The following is a 16,685-nucleotide window of genomic DNA, read 5'->3' as shown; positions in this document are numbered from 1 at the left end:
CATCAGAACCTTTAGGATGCATTGATAGTGATTTCTTCTCTAGAACTTCATTTTTCAGCTTTTTTCTCAGTAATTTCGCAGTTTTTCAATTTTTTTTTCCGATTTCGAATCATTTTCCGGCAAAAATTCGTAAAATTAGGTTTGTTATCACACTAAACACATTCAAAACCCCTTTTTCCACACTTTCTGACAAGTTTTTATACTATTCCAGCCCTCTGAAACCCCCAAACTTTTTTCTGTAGATCAAAAATTAATTTGCAGTTCGGAAATGTTCTGTGGGAGATCGTGTAGTCGGATATTTTCTAGATTTCTAGAAAACCGGAGTTTTTGAAGTTTTAAGATTCCAAACTCCTGACCTACCGAATTTCGGGATTTTCGAATTTCCAAATTTCTAAATATCTAAAATCTGAAATTCTGAAATTTCGTATTCCTGTTTTTTTTAATTATTCAGATTGTGAATTCCTTTTCGCTGACTTTCGGAATTTCAAATTTTCTGAATTTTCAAATTTTGAAAGATCCGAATCACGGAATTTTTGAATTTCTGTAAGTTTCAACTTTTGATTTTCTACAATTATGAATGCTCAAATTTCTTTTTTTCTAAATTTTTGAGTTGCTGTAATTCTGAATTTCTGAGTGGTTTAATTACCAAATTTTCAAAATTCCATACCACTGGTATTCTGTTATTTTGAATTTCAAAATTTTCAAAAATTTTGAAATTAGGAATTTCTATTATAGATCTCTGAAAAACCGGAAGAATTTTTAAGATTCCAAATTCCTGGACTGCTTGATTTCGGAATTTTTAAAGTTTCGAATTTCTAAATTGCTGATATTCTCAAAATCTTAAATTCTGAATTTTCGAATGTCTGTAAATTTGAATTTTTGGATTTTGTTTTGGTTTTTCGGATTCCTACATTCCATAATTATTGTTAAGCTTCCAGCTCTCCCGCAAAGTCGAAACAGAAGATCTGCGTGTGACGACATTCCCGAGCTGTTGGACTGACAAGGATCTCGCTCCCGAGCCAGCTGTCAAAGAGGAGCAAGTGTTCGCCGAGGAGGATCTGATGCCACTGAACGACGAGGGGGAGGGAGCGCGTGTTGGGGCTGTTGGAGACGGAGCTGCTGCTGGAGAGCAAATGGAACAGAACGCTGTTGAGGATGTTGAGATGGGAGGTAGGTTGGGGGTTATTGTATTAATGAAAAAGAATGCTGTGTAGTTGTAGTCTCTTCAGATTCAGGATTACTGTAGCATAATCTAGTGAATGAGGTATGTTGGATTACTGTAGCTATGAGGCTTAGGATAGGGTACCTGTATATCGATTTCAGAATTCATTGAGCAAGGTAACCGAATCCAGAATTACTGAAGGATTACTGTTTCATGGCCCAAAAGGCTTAGGATTGTTGTAGCTAGGGGCATTATTGTATTACTGGTAGAAACATAGCAGGTCTTCCGCAAGCTAGGATTACTGTAAGGTTACTGTACTTCGATTTGAAAGTTCATTGAACAAGGGTTACTGTAACCGTATCCAAAAAAGAGCAAAGCTATAGACTACTGTGAGTAAGGATTACTGTAGCTTAATTCAGGTGCCTAGGTTTTGGATTGCAGTAGAATGACCCAATAATTTCAGGATTACTGTAGCTAGGAAGATTATTGGATTATTACTAGAAAAAGTTCAAGGGTTTCTATAAGCTAGGGTTACTGTAACAATATCCGAAAGCGGGGAAGCTATAGATTATTGTGAGCAAGGATTACTGTAGCTGAACTCAGGATTACTGTAACCGGATGTAAAATTATAATATCTGGGTTCAGGATTACTGTAGTAGGGTGTTTTTTGAACGTTTTTAAAAATAATGTTGAGTTCGCGCATTTTATGATGGAATGCACTCACACCTGTGTAACGAATCAGCAGTTCAGTTTAAAGTATGCGCGCCGATATTCAGCGCGCTTAACTACGGTATTCGCGTTAGAGAGCATTTACTTTCCGTCCTTAAAAAACACCGTGCTGTAGCTAGAAGGATTTCTGCAAACCATTCACTATTAGGATTACTGTAGGGTTACTGTATCTCAATTTCAGATAACTGAGTATGGATTACTGTAAGCACATCTCAGAAGTTGGGAGAGCTAGATATAACTGTAAGCCAGGACTACTGTACCTGTGTCCATAACTAGATTTAGGATTACTGTAACAAGATGTAGGATTATTATAACCTAGGACATTTTAGGATTACTTATAACCTAGGACATTTTAGGATGACCGGGCCTTCCGGGCCGGACCTTGACCAATTTTTTGAAGGCCGGTCCGTTGCAAGTATGCAAAATTCTGAAATTTTTCAAATTCTGAAGATCTGAAATTCTGAATATTATTCTAAAATTTTGGAATTCTGAATTTTCAAAACTCTAGAGTTCTGGAACTAAAGTTTTGAAATGCTTCAACTTTTCGAAATCTTTGCTGGAAAAGTTACTCGAATTCCGAAAATTTCGGGGTTTTTCGAGTTTCCTAAATGTCATGAGCGTTTTGTATGGGTTATCGAGAAATAGAATACCAAGAAAACTGAAAATTTCAACTGATTTATTGTACTTCATTTTACAGAATGTGTCAATCTGGAGAAGAATCTCAAATTTTGTCGGAAGAGTTCTCTTCCGTCAAAATAACACAACGTCTACAGGATGGACGTTTTCAAGATTTCAGTTACCTTAACTTTGATAATATAATCGGTTTTTTAACCATCTCGTTTTATCATGTCAAAATACCCCGATTCTTCATTTCATCCCCATATATGTGTAATATTTTTGGTTATCGTTCAGTCAAATAAAAAAGTGAAGAATCGGAAACAGTTTCTGTCGTTTTCAATTTTTTGAGTTAATACCAGACAAAGTGGCACCGGGACAGACAGACGCGTGTAGCGTTTTATTTATAAGGAAGATAATGATTTCGAAAAAATATTATATTCATTTTTTGTTTCAGAATTCTGAAATTCAGAATTTCAAATTTTCAAAAATTTAAAGTTTCTGAATTTCTGAATTTTCAAAGTTTTGTAATTTTTCTAAAAACCTTTAATCTTTTGAACTCAAAAAAAATTAAAGAAATTCAGAAAGTGTTTCGAATTTCAAACACTTTTGACTTCATTAGGTGGAAAATGGAAGTGAAAATATTGAGAGTAAAAAGAAGAATTCATCCATAAAACTGATTCATCATCATCATACTCATTGGCATCCCATTCGGAAGACACCTTCCCAATTGACAAATCATCCCCATCGGACACGAAATTCCATTGTGGCATGCTGAAAATATCTTCCGCTCATTTCAAATTTTTTGATAATAAATACACTTGTTCATTTTTAAACCAATAAGTCAAAAATTTTCAAAATTTGGCATTTTTAATGAAAAAAGAGACAATTTTCGAGTCATACAAAAGTAGTTCAGAATTTTTCTTTTTTTTTTCGAAATTTTCAGAATGTATTATACAAAAATAGAGCTTCAATTTTGTAGTTGTCAACTTTTTTGTGATAATTCAAAAAAGCGAGATAATCGGTTTTTACATTTTTGCCACTTTTTTGGTTATAAACGACGTATTTTGTAAAAATGGATTTTGGTTAAAAAGTTGTCAATTACAAAAATGAAGCTCTTAGTTTTTTTAGTATAATCAGAAATTTTTAGAAAAATCTGAAAATATTAAACCACTTTTGTAGGGCTCCGAAACTGACTATTTTTTTGTGACAAAGTCAAATTTTGAAATTTTTCGTCTCTCGGGATACTGTAAGCTATAGAGTGGAAATATTTGAAAAACTTTAAAATACAATCCTTACCAAACGTTGTGGACATTGGATTCTGAACACACACTCCACCAATACAATACTGACCAACTGGACACGTGGCACCGGTCATGCAGGCTGAAAAACTTTATCTTCGAAGGTCAGAATTTCAAAAGTTCCCAAGTTTCAGATTTTTTGAATTTTTGAATTTCAGTTTCAGAATTCCGGAATTCTGAAATTAAAAAAAACTCAAAAATTCAAGAATCCCTTTTTTTCCAAAAACCTACTAGTTTCCGTTGGCATCACTTGACTTCCTTGAAATGCGACATTACTCCTACTACAGTATCCATTTACACATATTTGTCCATTAAAACATTGTTGTACGAGGGAGCACGGTTGCATACCCCCAACACTTGATGGTAGTGGACCAGCGGCTAATGGGACATTTGCACCATATGGGGTCACTCCAGTTGGCACATTTGCTCCCACAGCGATACCTGGGAAATTGAGGATTTTGGAACTTTTGTAACTTCAAATTTCAGATTTTTTCTGAAAAAGTTTTGAGAAAATCCTTTGAAAACTCAGATATACAAAAAGATATACGATATGAAAAAACGCATCTTTCAGCAGACTTTTCGCCATTTTGATCATTTTCAGGAGCCTGGAGCTCGGCTATCAAGTACCCGATCACTTTGAAAATTTAGGAGAGTGTAAAACAGACATACCGTAAAACCTCTAACAGAACGACACCCGGATCGTCCACTTTGAGCCTATATATCTCATTTTCTGTGAAAGATATCAAAAAGTGGCTAACTAGTAAAATGTTGCTGATATCCTGATTAACATTATACTAGTTAACTACTTTTTGATATCTTTCAAAAGAAATGAGATATATACAGTACCGGTCAAAAGGTTGTAAACGCAGGGTTTTTCGAGCATAACTCAACGAATACCCAACCAAATTCTGTGATTTTTTTTTCTGGTAACTACAGGGGCAAGTCAAAAGGTATGACTACGGTCAGCGAGTTGTACGCAAACACGCTGACGCGATTCTGCAGATTTTTCAGTTTTTCGAAAAAAGCGGGTTTTTCGCCCTTTTTTTCAGACCTATTTTTTTTTCAAAATTTATCAATGTTTTCAATGTTTTTTTAGTAGCTTTTAGTTTTCAGGTATGCCAAGAGCTGGGAAAAAGCGTAACTTGACCGTGGAGGAGCAAAAAGCCATTTTTCGGGGACACCAAAATGGAGCATCTCTTGGAGATCTAGCTTCTCAGTTTGACGTAGGAAAACCATGCATTTCTAGATTTCTGAAGCGCTGGAAGAGCCACGGATGTAAACCAGTAAAGTATCATATCGGCCGCCCACGTGTCACTTCTCATCTGGATGATATCAACATTGCCCGCGTCTCCAGAAGCAATCCAAGATTGACTGCGCCTGCGATTGGACGGGAGGTATTTTTGATTAGTCCGGTTTCCCCATCGCCTCGACCGTCAAACGTCGTTTGAGAGCAGCTGGAATCATGGGAAGACGTCCAGTTAAGAAGCCGTTCATTTCGGAGAAGAACAGAAAAGCCAGAGTTGCCTGGGCGAAGCAACACCTCAATTGGACTCGTCAAGACTGGAACCAGGTTTTGTGGTCGGACGAAAGCGAGTTCATGCTTTTCGGAAGCGACGGGATTCAATGGATGCGGCGTCCAGTTGGCTCTCGGTATGATCCCAGATACCAATTACCAACCGTCAAGCACGGTGGAGGCAGCTGTATGGTCTGGGGTGTCTTTTCCGGAAAAGGCATCGGACCGATTCATCGCATCACAACTATCATGGATCGCTACGTCTACAAGGATATCCTCGAATCCAAAATGCTGCCACATTACAAATCCATGGGTCGTGAGATCGTTTTCCAACAGGATAACGATCCGAAACACACTTCCAAATTCGTCAAGGTACAAAAGATTCTGATGTCTCAAAATATTTTTGATTTTAGGATTGGTTCTCCAGCCGCAGAGTTCGCGTTATGGATTGGCCAAGCCAGTCCCCGGACCTCAATCCGATCGAGAATCTATGGGATGAGCTGGAGAGAAGATTGGCAGGGAAAAAAGCCAAAAATATGGACGAAAAGTACCAACAACTGGAAGAGGAATGGAAGAAGATCCCACAGACAGTAATCGACAATTTGCTCGACTCCATGCAGCGCAGATGTCAGGCTGTCATTGACTCTCGTGGCTTTGCAACAAAATATTAGACTCAATTTGTTATTTTTTATATGTTTTGTGTTGAATAAAAGTGGTTTTCGGAAATTATGCTTTTTTGAAAAATTTAGGTCAAAATTTGATTTTTTTTTCGAAAATTCAATTTTTTCTCTAAAAAACGTTATTTTTTCAAATTTTTGTATGAAACTTGGCCACGATTTGGCAAACCTTTACAGAAATATCTGGTGAAAATTTTGGCTCGATATCTGCTCTCAAAAAGTAGTTATGCTCAAAAAACCTTGCGTTTACAACCTTTTGACCGGTACTGTAGGCTCAAAGTGGACGATCCAGGTGTCGTTCTATTAGAGGTTTTACGGTAGATTGAAAACTTTGCATTCACAGAAGTTCTAAAACATTCCTAGGTTTTACTAACAATTGTAAGAACTGGGAATTTTCAAAAAAATCTGTGCAGGATCCAGGTCTGGTTAACACCCTGCAAAGTTATGAGAGGGATCGAAAACACAGGCAAGCTCCAGACTCCTGAATATGCCAAACATCGACTGAAAAAATGCGCTTTTTATTGACTGGTACTGTAGTACTTGAAATTCTTCAAAGATGGACGAGGATTTCCTAGGCCACGGCCACCATTTTTCAAAGACTGCCGTGGCCTAGAAATTATTCTCCATCTTTGACGACTCATCGTCTTTCAAAAGATTTTTTCGAGCATTTCAATTGAAAACAAGTGGTTTTCTGTTCAAACAATGCTCACCCCTACTAGCTGCTCCAAAACCAGCACCAGGAAAACCGACGCCAGCTCCTCCGCCATATAGAGCAGCGGCGGATGTTAATGCACCAAGACCTCCAGGCATCATTCCAGCGCCACCGTAACCCAGTGCTCTGGATCCCATCATTGATGTAGTACCACTCGATAAACAGTTACCATTCCAACAATATTGGCCGAATGGACAAGAAATGTATCTGGAAGAAGTTTGGGATTCTGAGATTCTGAGATTCTGAGATTCTGAGATTCGGAGATTCTGAGATTCTGAGATTATGTAATTCTGAGGTTTTGAGATTCTGAGATTCTGAGATTCTGAGATTCTGAGATTCTGAGATTCTGAGATTCTGAGATTCTGAGATTCTGAGATTCTGAGATTCTGTAATTCTGAGATTCTGATATTCTGAGATTCTGAGATTCTGAGATTCCGAGATTCTGAGATTCTGTAATTCTGAGATTCTGAGATTCTGAGATTCTGAGATTCTGAGATTCTGAGATTCTGTAATTCTGAGATTTCACATTTTTTTCAGGAAAAATCTGGAAAATTCAGGATTTTTGGAAGTTACAGAAAAACCAGAAATTCGAAAAATTGAGAAAATCCAGAACACTAAAAAAATTCTAAATTCAGAAGGTTTGTAAAATGCAGAATATCAGAAAGTTCCAAAAGGTTTGAATTCCAAAAGTTCTTAAAATTCTAAAAAACTCACCTACACATATCATTATCATTATAAGCACCCATTGCTCCATAAAGACCACTTCCCAGAAATTGCGGATTCGCAAATCTGAAAATATCAGATAATTCTGAAATTCTGAAACTCCGTATTCCAAAGAATCTCACCTAATCCAGTAGAAAAGTCGCAAGAACCACCTGATCATTGACATTATTTTTCTGAAGAAATGACACGATTTCAAGTGGGTAGAATCGGTTAAAAAAAATAATTATGAACCACTTGAGATTCCAAAAAAAAAGAAAAAAAATTATTAATGTTTCCAAAATGTTCAGAAATTCGAAAAAGTGAAATTCTAAGAAGTCGAAACTCTCAAAAAAATTCTTACAATTTCTTGAAAAATCAAAAAATTCCGAAATCGCAAAAAATTAGAATTAACAAAAAAGTATTTCAAACTTCGAAAAATCTGAAGAAATCAAAATTTGAAAAAAAAGGTATTAGACTAAGTTTAGGAATTTCAGGGAATCTGAAGTTCAACGTCTGAAAATTCTGAAAAAAAATATTTCAGAAATTTCGAGAAACTTCTAATGTTTACTTCTGGCAAAATAGTAAAAGGTTGCGCAACTTGTTGACTTCCACAAAATGACGGGAAAAAGTAACAGATGGATTCTCGGGGAAAAAAGAGGAGGGTAATTATATATGACAAATCCAGTTAGGCGGGGAGGGAGAGGGTACTATTGGTATGGGGTAAAAAAGAGGAGGATTCCGAACGTGATGAACCGTAAATTATGAAAATTGGAGAAGTGGCGGATTTCGATTCTCGATCAAGTGTGTCGAGACTTGATGAAAAAATCGAGAACACTATCAAATTGGATCCAGTATCCAAGGAATTAGGAAAATTCGAGAAACTTGAAAAGAAGTAAAAAAATTTCTTTAAAATTTCAAAAATCCGAGAAATTCACGAATCGAAAGTTTCGAAATTTCGAAACTAGTCAACTTCAAAGCCCTACAAAAATAGCCCTTAATTGATAAATTTTTCTGAAAATTTCAGATTATACTAAACAAAAATAAAGCTCTATTTTTGTAATTGACAGCTTTTTTGCCAAATCTCATCCTGAAGAGATGTGTAGTTTTTATAATATTGTCTATTCAAAATAATCGCGCGAGTGAACGAGTGAAAATGTCTGCGTCTCTACAGCGCCTCTACAGGTTTGGAGACTCTCTCCACGTTTTTTTTAACTCGTTCACCCGCGCGATTATTTTGAATAGACAATAATAATAATAATAATTTATTACGATGTGAAATCGTGAGAAATGTAATGACATAAACGACCATCTTCATCTTTTTTAACCAATCAGTTCTCAAGATTCTATTTAGAGTTGCAGACTTCCAGAACCTATTTTCTTGAAATACTTTGTGTAAAATTTGAAAAGAAAACAATAACTTAATTAATTCTTCACACATTCACAGACAAAATTACGTATGATAGAACTCGACGAGTGCTAAAAAATTATATTGTTTGGAAAACTATGTATTTTTTAGGAACAAAGTTACAGACAAAAAACATAGACCCGGCCACTTTATGACTTGTAACTTTCTTCATAGACAAGACACAGTTGTTCAAATTGTGTCATTTTGTAGCACTCGTTGAGTTCTATCATATCTAATTTGATTGGCCTCAAAATATTGTTTCTGATTGCAGAAAGGAAATTCTGAAAATTGAGAATTTTTGAATCTCGGGATCTCAGACTCTCAGAATCTCAGAATCTCATAATTTCGAAATTCCAGAATCTCTGAATCTCAGAATCTCAGGATTCCAAAAACTCAGAACCTCAGAATTTCAGAATCTCAGAATTTCAGAATCTCAGAATCTCAAAACAGAAATCTCGAAAAAATCGAAAACCGTAAAACTCCAATGTCTTTATCTTTTCAATCAATTCATTACAACATTTTCTGGAACATTTTCAGTCCAATTTCTATAAAAAATGATACAATACAAATTTAAAGAAATCAATAAAACTCGATTTTCAAAATTCGGAATTTTGAAAAACCATTTCTTTCGTTCTTGTCCGAAACCATCGTGATCAGTGAAAGGTTCACCAAAAACCTCGGCAAGATTTTGTTCGATTTTCTGCGAATCAAAGTCAATTTTGAATTCTTGAAGAGATTCAGAAGTCAGGAAGGCCTGGAAGAAAAGAATTTTCAAAAAATAATTTTGAAATTTTGAAATTACAGCGTTTTCAAAAACTTTTGATTCCGAAATTCAAAGATTCAGAAATTCAGAAATTCAGAAATTCAGAAATTCAGAAATTCAGAAATTCAGAAATTCAGAAATTCAGAAATTCAGAAATTCAGAAATTCAGAAATTCAGAAATTCAGAAATTCAGAAATTCAGAAATTCAGAAATTCAGAAATTCAGAAATTCAGAAATTCAGAAATTCAGAAATTCAGAAATTAAGAAATTCAGAAATTCAGAAATTCAGAAATTCAGAAATTCAGAAATTCAGAAATTCAGAAATTCAGAAATTCAGAAATTCAGAAATTCAGAAATTCAGAAATTCAGAAATTCAGAAATTCAGAAATTCAGAAATTCAGAAATTCAGAAATTCAGAAATTCAGAAATTCAGAAATTCAGAAATTCAGAAATTCAGAAATTCAGAAATTCAGAAATTCAGAAATTCAGAAATTCAGAAATTCAGAAATTCAGAAATTCAGAAATTCAGGAATTCAAAAATTCGGAGTTTGAGGAAATTCAATTTTTCCAATTCGTTTTTTCCCTTACCTCCTTCAATTCCAATACCATATCCATTGTAATTTCCTCAAAAGCCACATAAATCCTCTTCAAATGTTTCAAATTTTGAATCGGAATATCCACAACAAAATTTCGAATAGTCAAAGTTTCCAGATTTTTCCATTGCTCAGATTCCACGAATTCAGAAGTTTCCAATTCATTGATGATGTCTCCTTGACCGTTGAAAATTATCAACGATTTCAAATGAGTCGAATCCAAAAATGGCAAAATCGATAGAATTTCCAATTCTCGGGTGACAGTAGTACGAAACGTTTTGGTTTTGATTTTTCGAAATTTCAGAATGTTCTGAAAACGTTCCGGGATGTTGGAACTTCCAGATTTTGAGCGAAAATCAATATTCAAAAAATGCAAAATCGATTTTTGGAAAGACAATATTGATTGAAAATCTCGAAATGCCAAATCCACAAAATCCTGATTTTCCAGAACTTTTTGTCGGTTTTTGTAATTTTCATAAATCACAATTTTACAGCCATTATTATCAAATTTTTTGTATTGAATTTGAATTTTTTCGTCATCGTCTCCAAATGTGAAATCGAAATTGATGTAGTCCGATATTCGAATATCGATTCGAGTCAAAAATGAATCAAAATTCGAGTCGTCGATAAAATTTCGAATGGTCCAACAAGTTTTTCGAAGGCGTTGACTGCAAAAATTGTTTTTCGAAAACTCAGAACCTCAGAGTCTCAAAATCTCAGAATCTCAGAATCTCAGAATTTCAGAATCTCAGAATCTCAGAACCTCAGAATCTCAGAATCTCAGAATCTCAGAATCTCAGAATTTCAAAATCTCAGAATCTCAGAATCTCAGAATTTCAGAACCTCAGAATCTCAGAATCTCAGAATCTCAGAATCTCAGAATCTCAGAATCTCAGAATCTCAAAATCTCAGAATCCCAGGATCTCAAACTCTCCGATTTCACAATTTCAGATTGTTAGGAAATTTTGAATTTCAAGTTTTTCGAAGGTTGACTACAAAAATTTTTTTTCGAAAACTCAGAACCTCAGAGTCTCAAAATCTCAGAATTTCAAATTCTCAGAATCTCAGAATCTCAGAATTTCAAAATCTCAGAATCTCAGAATCTCAGAATCTCAGAATCTCAGAATCCAGAATCTCAGAATCTCAGAATCTTAGAATTTCAGAATTTTTGAATTTGGACATTCCTGAATTTTTGAATTCCGTGGATTCTGGGTTATTGAAATTTCCGAATTTCCGAATTTTCCAATTTTTTGCTATTTTCAGGAATCTCTCATTTTCTAACTTTCTTTAATTTTTAATTTTGTCAGAAAAAGAGAAACTTACACATCAATATAATCCAACTTTTCTAAAATCATATTCATAGCAACATCCGGCATTTCCAGAAGTTTCAACATTTCTCTGACTGAAAAATTATTTTTGAATAATTAAATTTCGATTGAAAAAACTGAAAAAAAATGCTCACAATCTGAAAATTTTCGTTCTGATAAGAAATTGGAAATTTTGGCGAGAGGAGGGAAAAATGACGAAATTGTTTGCATAATGACATTCACACACCGAGAAAACGGTTATAAAGTTGCTATCACTGATCAATAGAGGGCATTTTCTTTACTTTTTTTGTTGATGTCTCAATATTTCGAAATATACTTCGTCTTTCTTTTTTCTCAAATTGAAAAAAAAAGTTGCCAAGAAATTTCGAAAAATTCAAAACAAAATTTCAGATTACTGTACTATTCAAAAAATGGACATTTCGTTCTTGGATTTGCCGGATGTGCCTATGAAATTGATTATGGAATATCTGGATCTTCAGTCCGTGTGAGTTTTTTTGAAAACAGAATTTCAGAAATTTTTGAAATTCTAGGATTTTTCGGATTAAGAAGTTAGAAGGTGAGATTCTGAGATTCTGAGATTCTGAAATTCTGGGATTCTAAGATTCTGAGATTCTGAGATTCTGAGATTCTGAGATTCTGAGATTCTGAAATTCTGAGATTTTCTGAGATTTTGAGACTCTGAAAACCAGCACCAGGAAAACCGACGCCAGCTCCTCCGCCATGTAGAGCAGCGGCGGATGTTAATGCACCAAGACCTCCAGGCATCATTCCAGCGCCACCGTAACCCAGTCTGGATCCCATCATTGATGTGGTACCACTCGATAAACAGTTACCATTCCAACAATATTGGCCGAATGGACAAGAAATGTATCTGGAAGAAGTTTGGGATTCTGAGATTCTGAGATTCTGAGATTCCGAGATTCTGAGATTCTGAGATTCTGAGATTCTGAAATTCTGAGATTCTAAGATTCTGAGATTCTGAGATTCTGAGATTCTGAGATTCTGAAATTCTGAGATTTTCTGAGATTCGGAAATTCTGAGATTCTGAAAGTATAAGATTCTGAGATCCAGAAATTTAAAATTTCAGAAATTCAGGAATTCAGAATTTTTCAAAGTCAAAAACAAATACAAAAGTTGGAATTCTGTCTAACAATTAGAAGTTTTGAGAACCAAATATTAAAACTTGAATTTCAAAACTCCCAAACTCCAAAATAAATCTTGAAAATTAAGCAATTCATTTTGAGAAATTTTCAGTCAATGTCTTCGAAAAACCTGTTGGAATCTTTGTAACTTCATTGACGATGTCAAACCGGAATCAAACTTATCAGCTTTAAAAATTTCGATAAAGGATACTGTATTTTTAGATTTGGAATTCGGAGAAAAATGCATATATATAGAGTACGAAAATCATGAAAATTGATGTTTGCTGAAATTCTATGATTCAAGACATCAAATTTTTCTGGAAACGCCAATGTTTTGGAAATCGCCGTCAAAGATGTTCAACTTCTTTTAGACTCAAAAAATTCTGCAATTCTTGAAAAATTTCATATCAATTTGTGTGAAAAATGTTCTGGAATTGAAGAAAATCTGAAATCCAGAATTATTTCTTTGAAAGTCAATTCTTTTTCCGTGGATTTTCTCGAGGAAACTCAAATTTTGGATTTTCTACCATTTTTCAATCGCAGCAGTTTGAAAGAAACACAACTGTATATTGGAAGAGAAAATGTTGGAAAAGTTTTCGAATTTTTTGAAATTTCGAAACTGGATCAATGGAAAAATGCAAAGATTTTGGTTTTGAAACAGTTTTATATGATGGAAAATTTGGAAAATTTCAAAGAAATTACAATGCATATGAAGAAAATTTGTATGGATATAGTTTTGAATTTCAAAAAGGTGAAATGAAAACAAAAGGTGAGAAAAAACAAACAATTTTTGGATTTTTCCATGTTTTCCTGACGTCGTCTTCCATGGAAATAGCTAAAATTGCTTTTGAAAACTTTGATGTGGAAGAACAATTAATTGAAATTTTCGGAGAACCGTTTCAACATTTTTTTGCAATTAAAGGTGGGGGGACAGGAGATTTTTCGTAGTTTTTTTGTAGCTAGAGTATGCATTCTACCGTGACGGTGTACAACGCTTAATGTAACTCTGCGTACAGCTGTCGTCCTCGCCTTTATGTGTGCGATCGGGCGGCCGTTTTCTCTTTGCCCGCGTGGCTCAGTCGGTAGCGGCGCCGCGCCCTCAATCCTAGCCTCGACAAGTTCAACTCCTCGAGGGGCATATTAAGACGGAATATCGAGAGTATTATTTTTTTCATGTCTCCCCACCTTTAAAAAACGATGGTTTTTCAAAATTTCAGAAGATTCCCAAAAAATTTTGTCAATTAGATTTCATTTTATTTGTTTTGATTTCAACCGCATTGAAAGAAAAAATGTTCCTGGAAACGCGATTATTTCGAATTATTAGATTTTTGTATTAGAATTTTTTGTGATTTTTCATAAATTATTAGCTGTAAATTGTAATTTTTTCAATTTCTTTATTAATCTGGAATAAAGAAAATTTTAATTTTTTAGCTCAAATTTTCAAATTTTCCACGAATTTCATGATTTTTAATAGATTCTGAATTTTAAAGTTCAGAGTTTCAGAATTTTAGCATTACCAGAAAACTTGAATTTTGAAATTCTGAAACTGGGGATGCCCAGAATACTTGAGTTTTCAAATGTTCCAGAAAATTTGGAAATTCAGAATCTCACAAGTTCAGAAACTTTCAGCCAGAATCAATAGTTCATAATTTCCTTTTTGATTAGTGAAGTTCAAAAAATCATCAAAACTCAGTGAGCCAAGATCACGAGAACAGGAGTATCTTCTTGATCCAGATGGACCACTCAATACACAAAAAGTAGTAATATTTGTGTGATGACAGACAGAAGGAAATTGTCCCGTGTGGTACTCGGGAGGACCAAACAGCTGACTTGCCTCTTCAAATCTCATTCTCATTCATTCTTCTTGCAATAAAGGATTTATTATTGGTTTTTTTTATTTTACAGAATTCTTAGTTATGCCAGGATTCTAATTTTTTTCGATTTTTCTGAATTTTATGAAACATGGAATTTCTGAATTTCAAGCTTTCTTTATTCAAACGAAAGTTTCAAGGTTTTTTCTTGGATTCTGCATTTTTCCTTTTTTTTGAGTTTCTGAATTCTTTGGTAATTCTGTATTTCAGGAAATCTTAGTTTTTGAATTTCTCTCGAATTCTCGAATTTCTGAATTTCCGAATTTCCGAATTTTTGAATTTTTGAGAATCTGAGATTCTGAGATTCTCATACCGATCCTGAAATTATCAGAATTCCTGAATCTCAGAATCTCAGAATCTCAGAATCTCAGAATCTCAGAATCTCAGAATCTCAGAATCTCAGAATCTCAGAATCTCAGAATCTCAGAATCTCAGAATCTCAGAATCTCAGAATCTCAGAATCTCAGAATCTCAGAATCTCAGAATCTCAGGATCTCAGAATCTCAGAATCTCAGAAACTCAGAATCTCAGAATCTCAGAATTCCAGGATCTCAAACTCTCCGATTTCACAATTTCATATTGTTAGGAAATTTTGGATTTCTGACTAAAAGAATCTAAAAACCTCAGAATCTCAAAAAGCAAAAAAAAAGCCTGAGAGTCTTAAGAACCGAACTTCCAGAATTTCAGAATCTGCGAATCTCAAAAAAAAAACTAGAGATCAGAATTTCAAGTTTTCAATCTTTTTCGAATATCAGAAACCCTCTGTTCTAGCCAACGAATTCTGAACAGTACACCCCAAAACTTTCATTTCTCAAGCAATTAATTCGAAAAAGAAGAAAACCAGTTTCTTCAATTCTCGATTTAAATGATATCATTCTCTTGATTCTGTGGGTTCTGATTTGAAAGAAAAAAAGAAGAAATTCCAAATAATAATAAAAAAAATCTAATTGGTGAGGTCATTGGTTTTTGGCAGATGAACAAGATTTTTATGAGCGGATAGGTATATTGTCTCTTTTTCTTTTCTCGCTTTTTTTGTTGTTTCTTTATCAGAAAGACTACAAACTATAAAATCTTGTGGGTCCTTTTTTTGTTGATATGACAAGATTCTTCGTGTTGCGTTGGAGATGTTCGGGTACAAAAAATTCTGAATTTTTTTATGAATTTTTTTTTTCTATTTTGGTGCCATTTTTTGAATATTTCTGATTTTTAGTAGATCCTGAAAAATAGTTTAGTATATCAATAACATTTTGACATCATTTTTTTTGTTTTTTGTTCATGTTTTGACAATTGTCTGTCCGATTTTTGATGACTTCTGATTTTTTGAAGATTTTCTTTACTGGGTTTTTTCTGTTTTTTTTTTGTAATTTCTGAATTTCTGAATTTCTGAATTTCTGAATTTCTGAATTTCTGAATTTCTAAATTTCTGAATTTCTGAATTTCTGAATTTCTGAATTTCTGAATTTCTGAATTTCTGAATTTCTGAATTTCTGAATTTCTGAATTTCTGAATTTCTGAATTTCTGAATTTCTGAATTTCTGAATTTCTGAATCTCAGAGTCTCAGAATCTCAGAATCTCAGAATCCCAGAATCTCAGAATCTCAGAATCCTAGAGTCCTAGAGAACTTCAGAATCTCAGAATCTCAAAATCTCAGAATCTCAGAATCTCAGAATCTCAGAATCTCAGAATCTCAGAGTCTCAGAATCTCAGAATCTCAGAATCTCAGTGTCTCAGAATCTCAGAATCTCAGAATTCCAGATTGTCAGATTTCCAGATTTCCAGAATTCTCACCATTTCCATATGAATCGATTGTGATCACATTGTGTACTCCATCCCGACACTTTGATGACGTCACCAGAGTAATTTCCAGAAGAATCAGAAAAAAACTGATCACTAACCGCATTTCTGAAAATTCTAGAACTTTTTTGAAAATCTGGCGGAAATTCAAAAAAATAACTTTCGAACGCAAAAGAAAGAAAAATGCGATGATCCAGAAAATCGGTGAAAAAGTCCAAGGGAGAAGGGAATTGAAAAAGAAAGAAGAATCCGGTTTTTCAAAAAAAAATTTGATTCTTTTTGACATGGAATCAATGTGTCGGTCAATAGAAAAATAGTCGAAAAAATAGAAAAATGCTTGAAATTTTGTAAAAAATCAATTTTGGAGATCAAATATT

At 34.2% G+C, this 16,685-nt stretch overlaps 3 protein-coding genes across 3 annotated transcripts in view; 1 reads left to right on the top strand and 2 right to left on the bottom strand.

The window, feature by feature from the left end:
* CBG13413 overlaps nt 1–2,650 on the top strand; it is a gene marked incomplete at both ends in the record, with an annotated part of 8,685 nt that extends 6,035 nt beyond the window's left edge. Inside the window, 2 exons of the mRNA XM_002629997.2 lie at nt 939–1,170; nt 2,589–2,650. Of these exons, the coding sequence (XP_002630043.2) occupies nt 939–1,170; nt 2,589–2,650 (294 nt within the window). The remainder of the gene's footprint in view (nt 1–938; nt 1,171–2,588) is intronic.
* A 520-nt stretch (nt 2,651–3,170) lies between these two features.
* On the bottom strand, nt 3,171–7,598 carry CBG13414 (the record flags this gene model as incomplete). Its single annotated transcript, XM_045241848.1, has 6 exons — nt 3,171–3,280; nt 3,806–3,889; nt 4,039–4,248; nt 6,708–6,916; nt 7,424–7,498; nt 7,555–7,598. 6 exons carry the CDS (start codon nt 7,596–7,598, stop codon nt 3,171–3,173), a joined length of 732 nt encoding a protein of 243 aa, XP_045095150.1.
* Nucleotides 7,599–12,049: 4,451 nt separating this feature from the next.
* CBG13417 lies at nt 12,050–13,172 on the bottom strand (the record flags this gene model as incomplete). The annotated part of the gene is made up of 2 exons (XM_002630000.1): nt 12,050–12,544; nt 13,170–13,172. The coding sequence occupies 2 exons, from the start codon at nt 13,170–13,172 to the stop codon at nt 12,050–12,052; spliced, it is 498 nt and encodes a 165-aa protein (XP_002630046.1).
* Nucleotides 13,173–16,685: the final 3,513 nt, after the last annotated feature.

The sequence above is a fragment of the Caenorhabditis briggsae genome (assembly GCF_000004555.2).
Source record: "Caenorhabditis briggsae complete genome, chrII, whole genome shotgun sequence".
Classification (NCBI taxonomy): domain Eukaryota; kingdom Metazoa; phylum Nematoda; class Chromadorea; order Rhabditida; family Rhabditidae; genus Caenorhabditis; species Caenorhabditis briggsae.
The sequence above is the reverse complement of the archived record's forward strand: the minus strand, read 5'-3'. Positions and strand labels throughout refer to the sequence as shown.